At 31.2% G+C, this 15,308-nt stretch overlaps 1 protein-coding gene across 1 annotated transcript; it reads left to right on the forward strand.

Annotated features, from left to right (window-relative positions):
* Positions 1-7,566: 7,566 nt before the first annotated feature.
* On the forward strand, positions 7,567-9,298 carry LOC110623125 (bark storage protein A). The gene is made up of 6 exons (XM_021768025.2): positions 7,567-7,917; positions 8,015-8,085; positions 8,185-8,340; positions 8,437-8,619; positions 8,720-8,899; positions 8,990-9,298. The coding sequence occupies exons 1-6, from the start codon at positions 7,674-7,676 to the stop codon at positions 9,167-9,169; spliced, it is 1,014 nt and encodes a 337-aa protein (XP_021623717.1). The 5' UTR covers positions 7,567-7,673; the 3' UTR covers positions 9,170-9,298.
* The last annotated feature ends 6,010 nt before the right edge of the window (positions 9,299-15,308 follow it).

Consider the following 15,308-nt stretch of genomic DNA (forward strand, 5'->3'; position numbering starts at 1 on the left):
TCTTTATCTTGCACTAATTTTCCTAGTTATCATCGAAGAGATAATGCTTGAACTTATTATACAAGAATGTGAATCAGTTAAAATGGGCATAAAACTGATCCCAACAAATATTATAAAGATCAAACTCTATTATATTTTAAGATTAAAGGCAATGTTATTTTAACTATAGTTATAAAATTATAACTTCTTTTCGGTCACTTCATATTTATGTTTTAATGAGTAGTAATATGAGTGCAATCATCAATAAAAATAATAAAATATTTATAATTATGAGAACTAATTTTCGGGATAGACCCCTATACATCAGAGTATATTATTGAAAATAAAATATCAAATTTATTTGCGGAAATGGAAATATCCCTGATAAGGGATATCAATGAATTTAAATTTAAAAAACAACGCACGAAAATATTTACTTGAGTGATGATCAAAGCGTCGGTGCCAGAATTATATGCAATGTTATTTTAAATGATAGTTATAAAATTATTATTTTAATACCGTTAAAAAAATAGCTATGTAATATTTTAAATTGTTATAATTTTTTTATATAATAATATATTTTAATAAAAAAATTATTTATATTTAATAAAATTATAATTTTAATTATACTTTTTTATTTATTAAAAAAAATAAATTATTATCTTATATTCAATAACAAATATAAATGTGGTGGTTTTATTTTTTTATTGGAGTTAGTTTTTATTTTCATATTTTCTAGTTTTTGAAAAATGTAATGTTTGTTTTTTAATAAAAAAATAAGGAAAATGAGTTCATGCGTCAATAATAATAAAAAAAATCATAACTTTAATAATTAAAAGTACATTATTAAAAACTTAATTATTACACTTTTGGAATTTCTATACTCTGTACTAATAATTTATTTTTATTAAAAAATAATTTGTTTTATAATAATATAATTAATTTTATATATTTTAAAATAATTATTTAATTTTAGTTATACAGCTTTTTATTAATACTAGTTTTTTTTTTGGACGTGCAACTGTATTTATATATTTATTTTTATTTTAATTGTAATATTTTAAGTGTTAAATAATATTTATAATTGCTTTCAAAAAAATAATATTTATAATTTAAATTAATTAATTAATATCAATAATAATATTATTTAACTTTCTTATCATTGGAATTTTATTGCATACTAAAATAATATATTGTTAGTATTATTTAAATCTCCCATATTTATCAATATTTAATTTTTAATTTTTAATTATATTCAATTAATTTTTAAAATTTAATTTCATAATAAAAAGATACAATAAATGAAATAATTAATTTCACGTATGAATTTTATTTTTAAATAAAAAATATGAATTTATCATTGTCATTTTTTTAATGAGTTTTAAGTTATATTATATAAATTTAAAAAATTATTTAAAAATTATATAAATAATTATTCAATCAAATTATAAAAATATATTTATAAGGAAAATTATATAATTTATAGATTATGATATTCATCCTATAACAAAATGGGAGCAGATTAAGCAAACAACCTGTCATTTTGTGAGAATTTCACGTTTTTTTCTTAATCTATAACACTTTTTTTTTAGAGAGTAAATTGAACTCATGATTTTTGAGAACCTTTCTTTTCTATTAATGTCTTATAGGTCAACCATTAACTCTCAATTTTGCGAGTCTCTCTTCTCTCCAAGCCCGATGCCTTCCTTATTTCATCCCCAAACTAGCTCCTTCGTCGCCACTCTTCCTCTTCACTAAGTCACCCACTAAACAGAATATCTCTTTCCCACGAAGCTGAGCTTCAAATCCCCCCCTTTTTCTTTTCTTCATAAGATATTACAACCATTTTGTATAGAACCCACAATAATTCACACCTTATTCACATTACCCATCTCTAGATTCCCCCATTTCACTAACAACTCAGCTCTCTCAATGACGCCACTACTATTCGAATCGCTCATTCTTTTCATACTTCTCAGCCATCATTTTCCCCTGCCCCAGATAAGAGTCGCAGTAATTCGCCCTCATAAATCAATCTTCATTTTGAAACTCTCATTCATGAGGGTACTGTCCAGATTCTCTATATTTCATTTATCATGGTTACAATTTCTTAAAAAATGGTAACTATATTATTATGAAAAAATAAAACTGTAATAGCCTTCCTCGTTCCTTGATCGTCTAGCAGTATATGCAAATATCACTTTGTTCGATTGGATGGGTGATGTTCGTTCGACCATCCTTTATTCATGTAGTCTTACTGGATGTGAGGCAGACTTTTCCTATTCGTTAATCAATGATGTTAATTTACTTCTCTAGAAATAAAAAGATAAAATAAGTGAAAAATAATTTGATGTATAAATTAATTAAGACACAATATATATTTTAAATTTTGTCTTTAAATACTGCACGAGGAACAAAGGACAGCTTTGTATAGTTTTCTCCAGATAATATTATACTTGATCAAGTGCTATTTAGTCTACCATTTTAAGTTTTCTTCATGCTATATCATAAAAAAGTTGTGATTTACCAATGGATTTTATTAACGGATGAAAATCCGTTAGTAATTTTAACGGATTTACTAACGGATTTAAAAATTCGTTGGTAAATCTTAATATAAAAACTTTTATGTAAAAATTTACCAACGGATTTTAAATCCGTTGGTAAACCGTTAGTAATACTAACAGATTATTAACCGATGAATATCTGTTAGTAATTTCAACAGATTTACTAACGGATTTGAAAATCCGTTAGTAAATTTTAATATAAAAAATTTTATATAAAAATTTATCAATGAATTTGAAATTTGTTGGTAAACCGTTAATAATACTAACGGATAAATATTCGTTAGTAATACTAACGAATTTACTAACAGATTTGAAAATTCATTAGTAATTTTTGGAGGGAAAAAGCCCGCTCTTTTTTTTTTTCAGAATTTACTAACGGATTTGAATCCGTTAGTAAATCCGTTAATAATACTAACGAATTTGAAAATCCGTTAGTAATTTTTGGAGGGAAAAAGCCCGCTTTTTTTTTCCAGAATTTACTAACGAATTTGAATCCGTTAATAAATCCGTTAGTGATCTAGTTTTATAAATATAATACCAAATTTTCACCTTTTATCATTCATTCATTTTATCATTTTTACTTCTTCCATTTTCTTTCCCTTTCCCACATTTTCTTTCTTTTTCTATTACTTTTTTTCATTTCACTTTCTTATCTCTTTTTTTTTTCTATTATTTTCCTTTCATCTCTTATCCTTTTTTATCTCATTCTCTTCCCTCTTCAATTATTTTCTTTATTTTCCTCCATAATTTTCCTTTTACTTTCTCTATTTTCTTTCCATTATTTTCTTCCTTTTCTTCTCTTATTCTTAATTTTCTCTATAATTATCATTCATATTATTTCCTCTCATATTATTTTCTTCTATCATTTTCTTTTTATCTATACTTTTTCTACTATTTTCTTCTCTAATCATTTCCTATTTTTTTCTTATTTTTCTATCATCTTTTTACTCTACTCGCATTCTTCCTTCTTTTTCATAATTTTTATTTTTCTATCATTTTTTCTTTTCTCTTTTTCTTTCTTTTTTTTTTTTTTATCATTTTCTCTCATCTACTTTTCTCTTATTTCTACTTTCTATATATTTCTAATAAATATTGGACATAAATTACAAACTTAGTAACAATAATAATATAATTTTAAATCTTATTAAATTAATAAAAAATAATATTAATAATGAAATTTATTATTTAATTGAAATAATAATTATTTTAAAAGTATTTAAATTTTCAATAGATTTACTAACGGATTTACCAATGGATTTAAAATCGGTTAATAAATTATTTTTCTCTCAATTTACTAACGGATTTAAAATCTGTTAGTATTACTAACGGAAATTCCGTTAGTAAATCCGTTAGTAATACTAACGGACTTCAAAGCCGTTGGTAAAAACTTACCAACGAGTTTTTTAACAACGGATCGTAATCTGTTAGTAATCCGTTGGTAATTCGTTTACCAACGGATTTTTATAGGATTATCAACGGAAAAATCCGTTGGTAATCCTGAAAATTTTTGTAGTGCTAAAATCTTATTTGTGTATTTGATGTGATAGTGAATATATATTTGATGTTGCTTTATTCTTCATTCACTAATAAACCACTTTACTGCAAAAAAAGAAAGGTAATTGTTAACGGTATAATTTGAAACTTAATTTTTTAAATATTTTAATTTTATTATACCTTTGTAGTAATAAGACTTCTTTATATATTATATTCTTTGTATATGTTCCCTTTTTTCTGTCTTATTTGACTTCACTAAAACTTTTGCAGTGGATATTGAGATTCCTTTGAATAGCGCAATATACAATTGTCCATGTGAGAATACGTGCTAAGGTAAATATATTCCCACATTTGGTATTGTTTGTCCTTGGGCTTTATTGATTGTTATTGCAAAGCAAAGTCTAAGTGCAAATTGTTTCCTTTTGAAGTGAAATAGATAACCTTCATTTTCTACCGGTGAAAGTGGGATCCTTGGTAAGAAAACCTGTTTCTTTGAATGTTGTCCAACAATTATTTCTGCATATATTACATTATCAGTAAAACTCTTGCAAACCATCCTTGATCCATTACACAAACCATCCTTATTAAGTAAAATTTTAAGAATTTCACTATCATTATCAGCTAAATCTCCTCATAAAATTAATGGTATCTTATTGAATCTGCATTAAAAAAAAAATTTTAAGATAATTACATAATAACATCAATAAATATATTAATATCATATTTGTTGAAATAATCTAGATATTATATTTACTTTGCATCCGTAATTATAATATCTCTTTTCCTTTTTTGTGTTTTTATTGTAAACACTGACTTCATATGAATACAATACAATAAAAAAATCTAAAATAATATAATACAATACAATAAAAAATTCTAAAATATAGATATATACCTATTATTGTGTTGCTCTTAATAAGCTTATTTAATTTTCAAATCGTATAAAATTATAAGATATAATTTTTCGTAATATGATAATACCATTTTCTTTGACAATAGTATATTGTGTGAGTATTAACTCAAAATTTTCATGAATATTAATATATTTATTATCAAATAATTTTACCATACCATTAGTAATGGTATAAATCTTTTCTTCTTCGAAAAAATATTTAAATTTTTCTACTACTGCAGTAAACATTACTGCTAATATTTTTATTCTCTAAAAAAATAAAATAAAAATCAATATTTTTATTATTTAAAAATTAAAATATAATTTTGTTCTTGAAAAGTATAAACAATGTATACATATATTGATTTATATAAATAAAAAGAAAATATCAATCTAAATTATAAAGTTCATACACAAAATAATTTTATAGAAAAAAAAAGTGTGTAAATTTTAGCTGACCGAGAAGCTGTCCATATTTTCAAGTAGTTAGGACAATCATAAGAGGACAAACAAAAAAGAAAAAGAAAAGTATTTATGCAAAATTGTTATCATGATCTTTCTCATCTAAATATGGATAAAACGAGCACATCAACCATATTCAATTATAAATTAATTAATTTTAAATTAAATTAATATTATATATAATTTTATTTATTTCTTACCTCCTTATCAATTAAAATTATTTTTCTCCTTTGTCTATTACCATTGCTATATGATTCTATGCAACCTTCTCGAATTACCAGATACTCCATTCTTTTTTATTTTCTTCTAATGAATTTATTGAAATAATCTGAACTGATTTTTTTAGGTTGATTGACATATTAATCTATAATAAAAAAAAATTGTAATTAATTTCATATAAAATAAAATATAATTCATATATAAATAACTTAATTTAATTTATGTGAGAAAATAAAGAAAATTATATGTTGTTAGTTGTCTCCACAGTAGATAAGAAATAAAAAAAATCATGAAGTTTGAGTGCTCTCCACAACAAATTGATACCTCCTCAAATTTTATTTATTATTTTTTTATAGACATATTAATTTAATTTAAAATAATATTACAATATAGATTATGAGTTCAAATTCTATATGAAGTAGGATTTTTTAATTCAATATAAAATAAATTATTTATACGTACTATCCTGACGTAAATAGATTTCTATCAAATTATGAGTCTAAATTTTATATAGAGTAGGATTTTCTTGATTCAACATAATAAATTATTTATAATATTATATAGATATTAATTAATTAATTATAAATAATTTAAGGATATTTTTAATGATTTTGCTTTGATTTTTATTATTTTTTTAATGATTTTGCTTCGATTTTTATTTAATTTTTAAGCGATTATAATTATAATTTTTATTATTAAGTGGTTATAATAAATATAGAACGGTTGTCACAATAAATAAAATAAATAAAGATTGTTAAAAAAATAAATAAAGAATAAATTAATTCCTACAATATAAAAGTGAGTGAGTGAGTATTCTGTTCCCCAATCGTCAGTTTAAAAAAAAAAAAACTTTATGTTTCTAAAAATAAAATTTATTAAAATTTTTTATTAAGATTTTCTATTATTAATTAATTGTACATTTAATCAAATTAGCGTATAATATCAATTTATATTCATATATGAGTAAGTTTTTACAATTTTTTATATTAAATTTCATTTATTTATTTATTGTAATTTTTATTTTCAATACATATAGATTTTATAAGTATTCTGTAAAAATTATAAATCAAATAATACTGAAATTACAGAAAAAAAAAAAAGAAAAGAAAATTTAGTTTTTAATTAATTGATGATCACCCCTTTCATCCTACCTTCCCAATTCACTAATATTTTAAGTATACATTCTTATTTGATTAACGATTAAACTAATTTTTAAATTATAAAATTCTAATTTCAAAGTACAATAAGTTTTATTAAAAGACATGAATGAATCAACTTGGTCGCAGAGTCTCTTTATTTTTTTATTTTACAGAAAAAAATTATAAAAATGGAAAAATTAATCTCAAAATCTTAAGATTAATACGTATATATTTTATTTAATTTTACATCGATTTGAGATATAAATTCATAAGAGTTTTAAATTATTTTTCTTTTTGAATTATTTTTTGAGTGATGTAAACTTGATTCAAATTTAATATAGTATTAAAGTTTTTGAACTCTTTTAGCAATAGCTATATTAAAAAAAAAAAAAAAAAAAAAACATGTTAATAGTGTGCTGAAGTGATAGATATTTGAACCACATTTATATTTTGTGGTGCATTATTATTATTTTTTTCCTAAATTAGTAAGAGCCAGTTTATTATTGAGATGGATAGTGTGAAATTCATTTTTCTAGAAAAAAATATTATTTTAAATATTATTGAAATAAGCATTTTAAATCTTTTTTATCATTTTAGTATTTTTATAATTATACTATATATCAAAAATAATTTTGAAACATTTTCTCTAACTAGTAATTTTGAAAAAGTGTTTTTTTTTCTTCCAAATGTAGCAATGTCAAATAAATTCTTATAATTTTAATTATACATATTATTTAATTTATATATAATTTTAAATATTTATAATATTTAGTATTTTTTATCAAAACTACGTCAAATATTTATACTTAAAGAATTTCCGGTAGTCTATATAAAGGCATGTGAATAACTTTACATTCCCACGATTGCAGCCTATCTCCACACATCAAATTTCTTCTGCTGATATCTTCAGGGTAATCGATAATAATGGCAGGGCCATCACGTAGGATATGGGGCTTTGAACTAGCAGTAGTGGTTCTTGGACTGCTTGCAATGGCACAGCAGTCCATGCAACAGAGTTCCAAGCGCCCCATGCATGGGCTTATCCAGAGAATCAACGATAATGGCCCTTACTTTGGTCTTGTTTTGGCTTCCGACTCCGACGAGAAGGCTCTCCTAGCCTCTAATGTCTTTAAGACCGAAGGTGAAATTTCTTCGGTTGATGTGGCTGGTAATTAAACCTCTCTCCCTCTCTCTCTCTCTCTCACACACACGTAAACTTATTAATGGTAAGAGAGTTTTAAATGAATTGCTTCGATTATAATTAGGAAGAAAATTCAACGTTGGCACGATCAACGGAACTAATGTGATATATGTGAAGACAGGGAAGGGACCATCAGTAAGAATACTTCCTTCTCTTTCTTTCTCTTCTTTCTTTCCTCATAACTTGTTTGTTAATTTCTTGACGTTGGTTCTTTTGTTTGGTATACTTAATAAGATAAATGCAGCAGCAACAGTGCAGATCCTCGTTGATTTATTTGAGCCCGAAGGAATCATTCACATCGGCCCCGCCGGAGCCGTTAATTATTCCCTGTTCATCGGTGATGTTGCTGTGCCTAAACAAGTTGCCTTCACTGGATCTTGGAAATGGCTGGTACAACCTTTATAAAGATTAAAAAAGAACTTCCAATAACGTATTTCCTTTTTTTTTTTTTTCTGTTAAAATGGATTCTGCTATTTTTATATACAGGAACGTCGGGCAAAGGGTGGGCAGCTGGTATTCGGAGAATACAATAAACCAGTTAGAGGAGGCAACTTGTTGGGAAGCATAAGCTTCCAACCAACCACACTGTACGCAACAGGAAAAAATAAGACCACCGTCTTCTGGCTTCCCCTCACCTCAAATTGGCTCGACGTAGCCTCTCAACTTAAGGTGCTTCTCTAGATTTTTTCTTTTAATTTTTTCAGATTATGAATCATTTCACATCGAAAGAAAGATTGAGTTAACCTTCTATTATTATATATGCATGCAGAACGTTGAGCTGGAGCAATGTATCAGCAAGAACAAGTGCCTACCCAAAGCACCAGTTATGGTGAACGATTTGAGGGTCTCATCTTCTGATATATACGTGCAAAATGCAGCTTATAGAGAATTCATCTGCACACAATTCAAGGCCTCAACAGTCGATAGAGAAACCGCAGCTGTTACATTGGTGAGATAACTACACGAAACTAGCTAGTATTGATATTTTCAGTTTATTAATTTCCATCTTTATATTCATAATGCTTGTTGAGTTTTTCAGGTGGCTTTGTCAAATGATGTCCCTGTTATCGCCTTCAGGGGTGTCTCCGACACCGCAGGTGGATCAACTGCATACAAAAGCTACAGCTATTTGGCGTCTGTCAATGTTGTGAAAGCTGCTGTGGCGTTCATTGGCGCAGTTGGTAACTCTAACTCATCCCTCGCAGTCGCAGCTTATTAAGCAACGGCCTGTTAGTGTTTGATCCGCGGTACTGGAATAATTAATTATAATAAATTAATAAGTGTATGATGATGATCATTGCTATGCAGTCGCCATCTTTAATGAAAATTAGCTAGTATTTTCTTCTTCTCTTTATCTTGCATTAATTTTCCGAGTTATAATCGAAGAGATGATGCTTGAAATTATTATACAAGAATGCGAATAAGTTAGAATGGGCATAAAACTGAATATTTAAAAATAAAAAATAAATATCTAAAATTAAATATCAAACAAAAATCAAAATTTTTATAAAATATAAAATGAAAACTCAGGCATTTAAATTGATTAATAGATTAATAGATATACTTAAAAAATACGAAAATATCATGATAAAATAAAAAAAATTAAATTTTATTTAAAATAAAAAGTATTAAAAATATATATATATATATATTTTAGTAATGCTAAATATTTTTTTTTTTGCATAAAATTTTCATTTTTTTCTCAAAGCAGCGGAAACACACTTTTTATCCCAAAATAGAATATTTACAAAGTTAAAGAATACACCTAACAAAAGAAAAAGTCTATCAACTTTAACTAAAAATAGAAAGACATGCTCCTTATAAAACAACTCGTTTCATCAGAAAAATTTTTTAATATAAAAAATATTATAAACTTCAATAATTTACATGCTCTTCTCTTTGAGTGAAGAAACTCAACTTAGAGTTTAATGCGCATTTATATGACTAGTGACAAAAACCAGGTCCTGCTCCGGTAGATGTTTCATGCCGTATGGAGTAGCTTCAATCAGCTGACTATACGCACAAGTGTCATTTGCATACTTAGCTAATCGATCTGCGCATGTGTTAGCTTCTCTGAAATGCGTCTGACTTGGAACTACCCAATTGGTGACCCAACTCCCATTGAATGACGAACTACCCAATTGGTGACCAACTCCCATTGAGTAACATTAACCATCGTTTCCAAATCTTTCGGCGGCATGAGTCTGTTGTTAATAATATCCATAGCTTTGAGTAGGGGTGAGCATTATTCGATTTAAACCGAAATAATCGATCGAATCGAATCGAATTAAAATTTTAGTTTGGTTTTATTTTTAATTCGGTTCGGTTCGGATTTAATTTTCTGAAAAATTGGTGATTTCAGTTCGGTTCGGTTTTAGATTCAAAAATTTCGATTAGACCGAACCGAACCGAAATCACCTATACTACGTCGTTTTGAAGTGTACCCTTATATTTTCCCTAAAGCTAAAAGCCGAGAGTTCACGCTATGACGCTACTAATCTCCATTCCATGTTGCCTCACATCACACATGCCTATGCTTCTTCTCTGAGCATTGAGCTCCACCACTTCCAGCAGGTTCACTGTCCACCGTCTGACCTCCACTCTCCTCCCGACATCGACCGATTAACCATCGCGGCTAACTCGGGTCATTGATCTTCACTACGTTGCGGATGCGCGACTTAGCAACGCCGACTCCTCCTCACCTCATTGTCGCTCTCTAGTCTCTCTCGCCACACAATTGTCGGCGTCGGTCGTCGCTCTCCACACAATCGTCGGCCATCGCTCTCCAGTCTATCGGCTCTCCGCACCGTCAGCAACTTGGTTGCCCTTAGTCCTCAGTCTTCCTCAGTCTTCCTCAGTTCTCAGTCCTCAGTCCTCGTCCTCGGTCCTCGTCAGCAACTGTAAGAGGTAAGTAAATTTTTTTTATAAAGAGTATTGAGTCACTATTGAGAAAAGTATTGGTTGTGTAACTTTCTTGTTTGAGGTATCTTGTTAAATGTCATAACACTAAAAAAAAATAGACGGCATGCTAAGACAAAATCTAACACAGTTAAGAAAATAGACTTTATACTTATTACTAAAAATCTCCTTAATTCCTTTAAAATTCTTCTGATGCGGTCATACTTTCTGGAGAAACTGCCCATGGAAAGTAAGTGAACTGTGAACTTTTCTCATTTACTAATCAATGATCAATAGCTTTCTTATTTATTTTTTACGGTACTTGGGTGTACTTATAGCATAAACTGTAACTAAGAGCTAATTTGGAACTTACTTTCTGGATCAATAGCTTTATGAATCTTAGGAAGAAATTTATAGTAGTTTATTTGATTCTTTTGGGTATTTAAAGTACTTAGTTTATTTTTGGTATTTAACTTTGTTGTTACAGTATGTGCTGTTTGTCATTAGATATTTTGGATTATTGAGAGTCAAATCAGATTAAGAGCATTGTTCTATTATTTGTTGTGGTTCTTCATAAATCTGGTATCAAAGCAAACAGTCATATACCATGAAGGTTCTCTTATTGGCCTCCTCTTAACAAAAATCATAAATCAAGAGTAAATTGTTGTGCTCAAAATAGAACCAAATGAAGGTTCTCTTATTAGTTTGACTCTAATGCTGGCCTTGCAGAAAAATTCGCATGCAAAGCATATGCACTATATTGAGATTATAGGAAGAAATTGAGATTATAGGAAGAAAACTGCTTCTATTTTCTTACCTCTTGTGTAGTAAGTTACAGAGTTTATATAGTACATAATATGAACAATTAGACCTTTGATTGTGCCCTCAATTATGTCCTAGAATCGTGCTATACTAAACATGGTAAGATTTGATCACTGATTGATTTACAATCATGGCAGAGGATTCTTTCCAACACTGATTGATTTACAATCATGGCAGAGGATTCTTTCCAACACTCCCCCTCAAGTTGGTTCATGTGGATCTAGCATACCCAACTTGCCCAAAACCTCATGGAATATTCGTCCAGCTACTGCTTTGGTTAGGATGTCCGCCCATTGATCCTTTGATTGAACAAACGGTAAAGATATTAGACCACTATCCAACTTTTCTTTGATGAAATGTTGGTCTATTTCAACATGTTTTGTTCGATCATGTTGAACTGGATTTTCAGAAATGCTTATTGCCGCCTTGTTGTCACAACGGAGTTCAGCTGCATCCTTTTGTATCCATTCTGAGCAAATGTTTTTATGTAGGTTGACCAACTGAGGTGATAGTCTTTCTCCTCTGGTAACGTTTGCCACAGGGTATCTGGACCTGGCTGCCTCGAATTCTGGATCATATCTCCTGGGTGGAATTCCTCTATTATTTCGAGGGGGTAGGACATATTGGCCTGTTTCAGGAACCTCAAAGGAAATGGGTTCAGTGGTAAGGTTATTAGAACTAGGGGAAAGTTTAGATTCACATACCTCAGTTGTGTGTTCCTCAGGATATTCTACGGTGTCAGGTTCTGGTTGTGACGTTGAGACCGAGGACTGTACTAGATGGTCAGTGTCTCCCAGTTCTGGTGTAGACTCAGGAAGAGAAGAATGATCAAGTTCTGGCTCCCCCTGACTAAGCCAATTTGGCAGTGGTGGTGATTGTGCCGTTGTCTCCCCCTCACAGCTAGTTGGCGAAGGAAAAAAAATATTCCTCTTCCAGAAAAGTGCAGTCCATGGTAGTGAAGAGCCGTTTAGAGATTGGGTCAAAACACCGATAGCCCTTTTTATGGACACCATAACCAAAGAAAACACACTTAAGAGTACATGGATCAAGTTTAGTGCGGTGTGTTTTAGGAATGTGAATATAAACTGTGCAGCCAAAGATTTTAGATGGAAGGTTGAGATGGGAAGGGATGGTGTGATGAGAGGACAAGGTATGCAAGGGAGATTGGAAATTAATGACGCGAGACGGAAGTCGATTGATGAGGTAAACGGATGTGGCAACTGCTTCAAACCAAAACTTAGGAGGAACTTGGGCTTCATACAATAAGGCTCGGGCAGTCTCAAGGATATGTCAATTTTTCTTTTCAGCAACCCCATTTTGCTGTGGTGTATAAGGACAAGTAGTTTGGTGAAGGATCCCATTATCCCGGAAAAAGGTTTGGAGATGGTTATTTAAAAATTCCCCCCTATTGTCAGATCGGAGGACTTGAATGGTCCTGTGAAATTGGGTTTTAATCATGCGGAAAAAATCACAGAATTTCTCAGCCACTTCACCTTTTTGTTTTAACAGGTAAACTCAAGTAACACGAGTACAATCATCAATAAAAGTCACAAAGTATCTATAATCAGGGGAGACAGATTCTGGGGCAGGCCCCCATACATCAGAGTGTATTATTGAGAAGGGAGTATCAGATTTATTTGTGGATATATGATAAGTACTCTTATGACTCTTAGCAAGCACGCATGAAGTACAAACTGGAATGTCAATGGATTTAAACTCAGGAAACAAAGTACGAAGATAATCACTTGAGGGATGGCCGTAGCGCCGGTGCCAGAGCCATAACTGTCGGGTTGAGGACCCTTGAGCTAAATGAGCTGACCCAGTACTTGAGACCTCCTCCACATAGTACAGTCCATCTTTCTTAGTACCACGGCCCAGTACCGTGCCCGTATGAATATCCTGCAAAACACAAAAATGAGGATACATAAGTACTCTGCAATTTAACTGTTTGGTGATCTGACTAACAGAGAGTAATTTGCAAGATAAGGAAGGTACATAGAGGCTATTGGAGACATTTAAAGTGGGGTTTATAGAAACGGTACCACCACCGATGACCGGGAAGGAGCCACCGGTAGCGTTTAGAATATTGGATTTTAAGGGTGGGGCTGACACAACAAAATCTGAAGAATCATTAGTCATAGTGTCTGTGGCTCCTGAATCAAATACCCACCCACTAGCATTTTGTACCTTGTGAGCATGACCGATAGAGTTAAGGGCTAACGATTCAGACTTATCTAAAACATCCGGGACCAGTGATTTAATTTTACAAGAATTAAAACAAGCAGGGGCACATTTAGATTTATTTAAAGAGACAGGGGTAGAAAGGTCATTGTCCCTCCTTTCTAACCCTAAAATACCTCCTTCTCGATCATAAGGGACACCCGTGCCTCCTCCTTTCTTGGCTCCTTGTAGCGCCGCTGCAACCCCTGAGCCCTGTCCGTTGCCCGAGTTTTCCTCCGTTTGTCCGATCAGGTTATTGTCTCAGGCAGCCTTTTTGGTGCCGCTGGTAGTGACCGTGACCGTATTCCCTGCGCCTTGTCCCTTTCCTTTCTTCTTACGGATATTGTTTTCCTCCCACCACTCCGGATACCCTATGATCTTAAAGCATCCGTCCCGGGTATGTCGAGATCCGCCGCAATGGGTGCATTTTAAGCCTGATTTATCATCCCGGAGTGATGACTTGTCTGTGTCTGACCGGTTTTTAGCCAATAGACCGGCCCCCACGAGGTCGGAACCTGCTGTCGCTGGTGATGGAAGAGGAAGGTGGATGGCACGGCGCAACTTCTCACCTCGGAGCCGAGAGTAGGCGTTGTCCAAGGTCGGCAATGGCTCCTCGTTGAGAATTTCTCGACGGACTGGATCGAGGTCCTACTGTACTCCGGCCAAAAATAGGTACAGACGTTCCTCTTGGATTTCCCGGTTCCGGATAATGATATTGTTGTCTCCTTCGATTCTGGTCGGTTGTCTTTCATCGATCTCGGCCCAGATGGCCTGAAGATCGTTGTATAAATCTTCCAGATTGCTTCCTTGTTGTGTTAATTTGTATGCTTTAGACTGTAACTCGTAAATGATAAGTTTGTTGCTACCTGTATTGAATATGATCTTGAGGGCATCCCATAGTCCTTTGCTTGTCTTGTGCTGCAATAAATTTGGACGGAGCTTCTGCTCTACCGTCTGGATTAACCATCCTCGGACAATGCTGTCATTAGTTTGTCACAGGTAAATTGCGGGGTCTGTTTCTGTCGGAGGGGAGGGAGTCCCAGTCAGATGGTTTGATTTCCCTCGCCCTGTGATAAACATCTCCATCATCTTTGCCCAGACAACATAATTGGAATCATTCAATTTTATGTCGGACGGTGGCTGTGCTGAATCAAGATTGAATTGGTTTGCTGATTTCTGATTTCCATTTTGGCTATTCTGAATTAACTGGAATAGTTTTTGTGACAAGTCTGCTATTGGATCAATTATTGCCTGGGATTGGTCAGCCGGACTGGGGTGGTCGGCCATTGTTGTTTCGGTGAGAGAAAGAAGTTGGGAAAGGTATCTGGTAGGTTGGTTAGTGAGAGAAGGTCGGGAAAAATATCTGGTAACGGATGGTTGCAGGACGGCTATAATTCCAGGATCGGAACCTGCTCTGA

This window comes from Manihot esculenta, chromosome 9 (genome assembly GCF_001659605.2).
Source record: "Manihot esculenta cultivar AM560-2 chromosome 9, M.esculenta_v8, whole genome shotgun sequence".
Taxonomy (NCBI): Eukaryota; Viridiplantae; Streptophyta; class Magnoliopsida; order Malpighiales; family Euphorbiaceae; genus Manihot; species Manihot esculenta.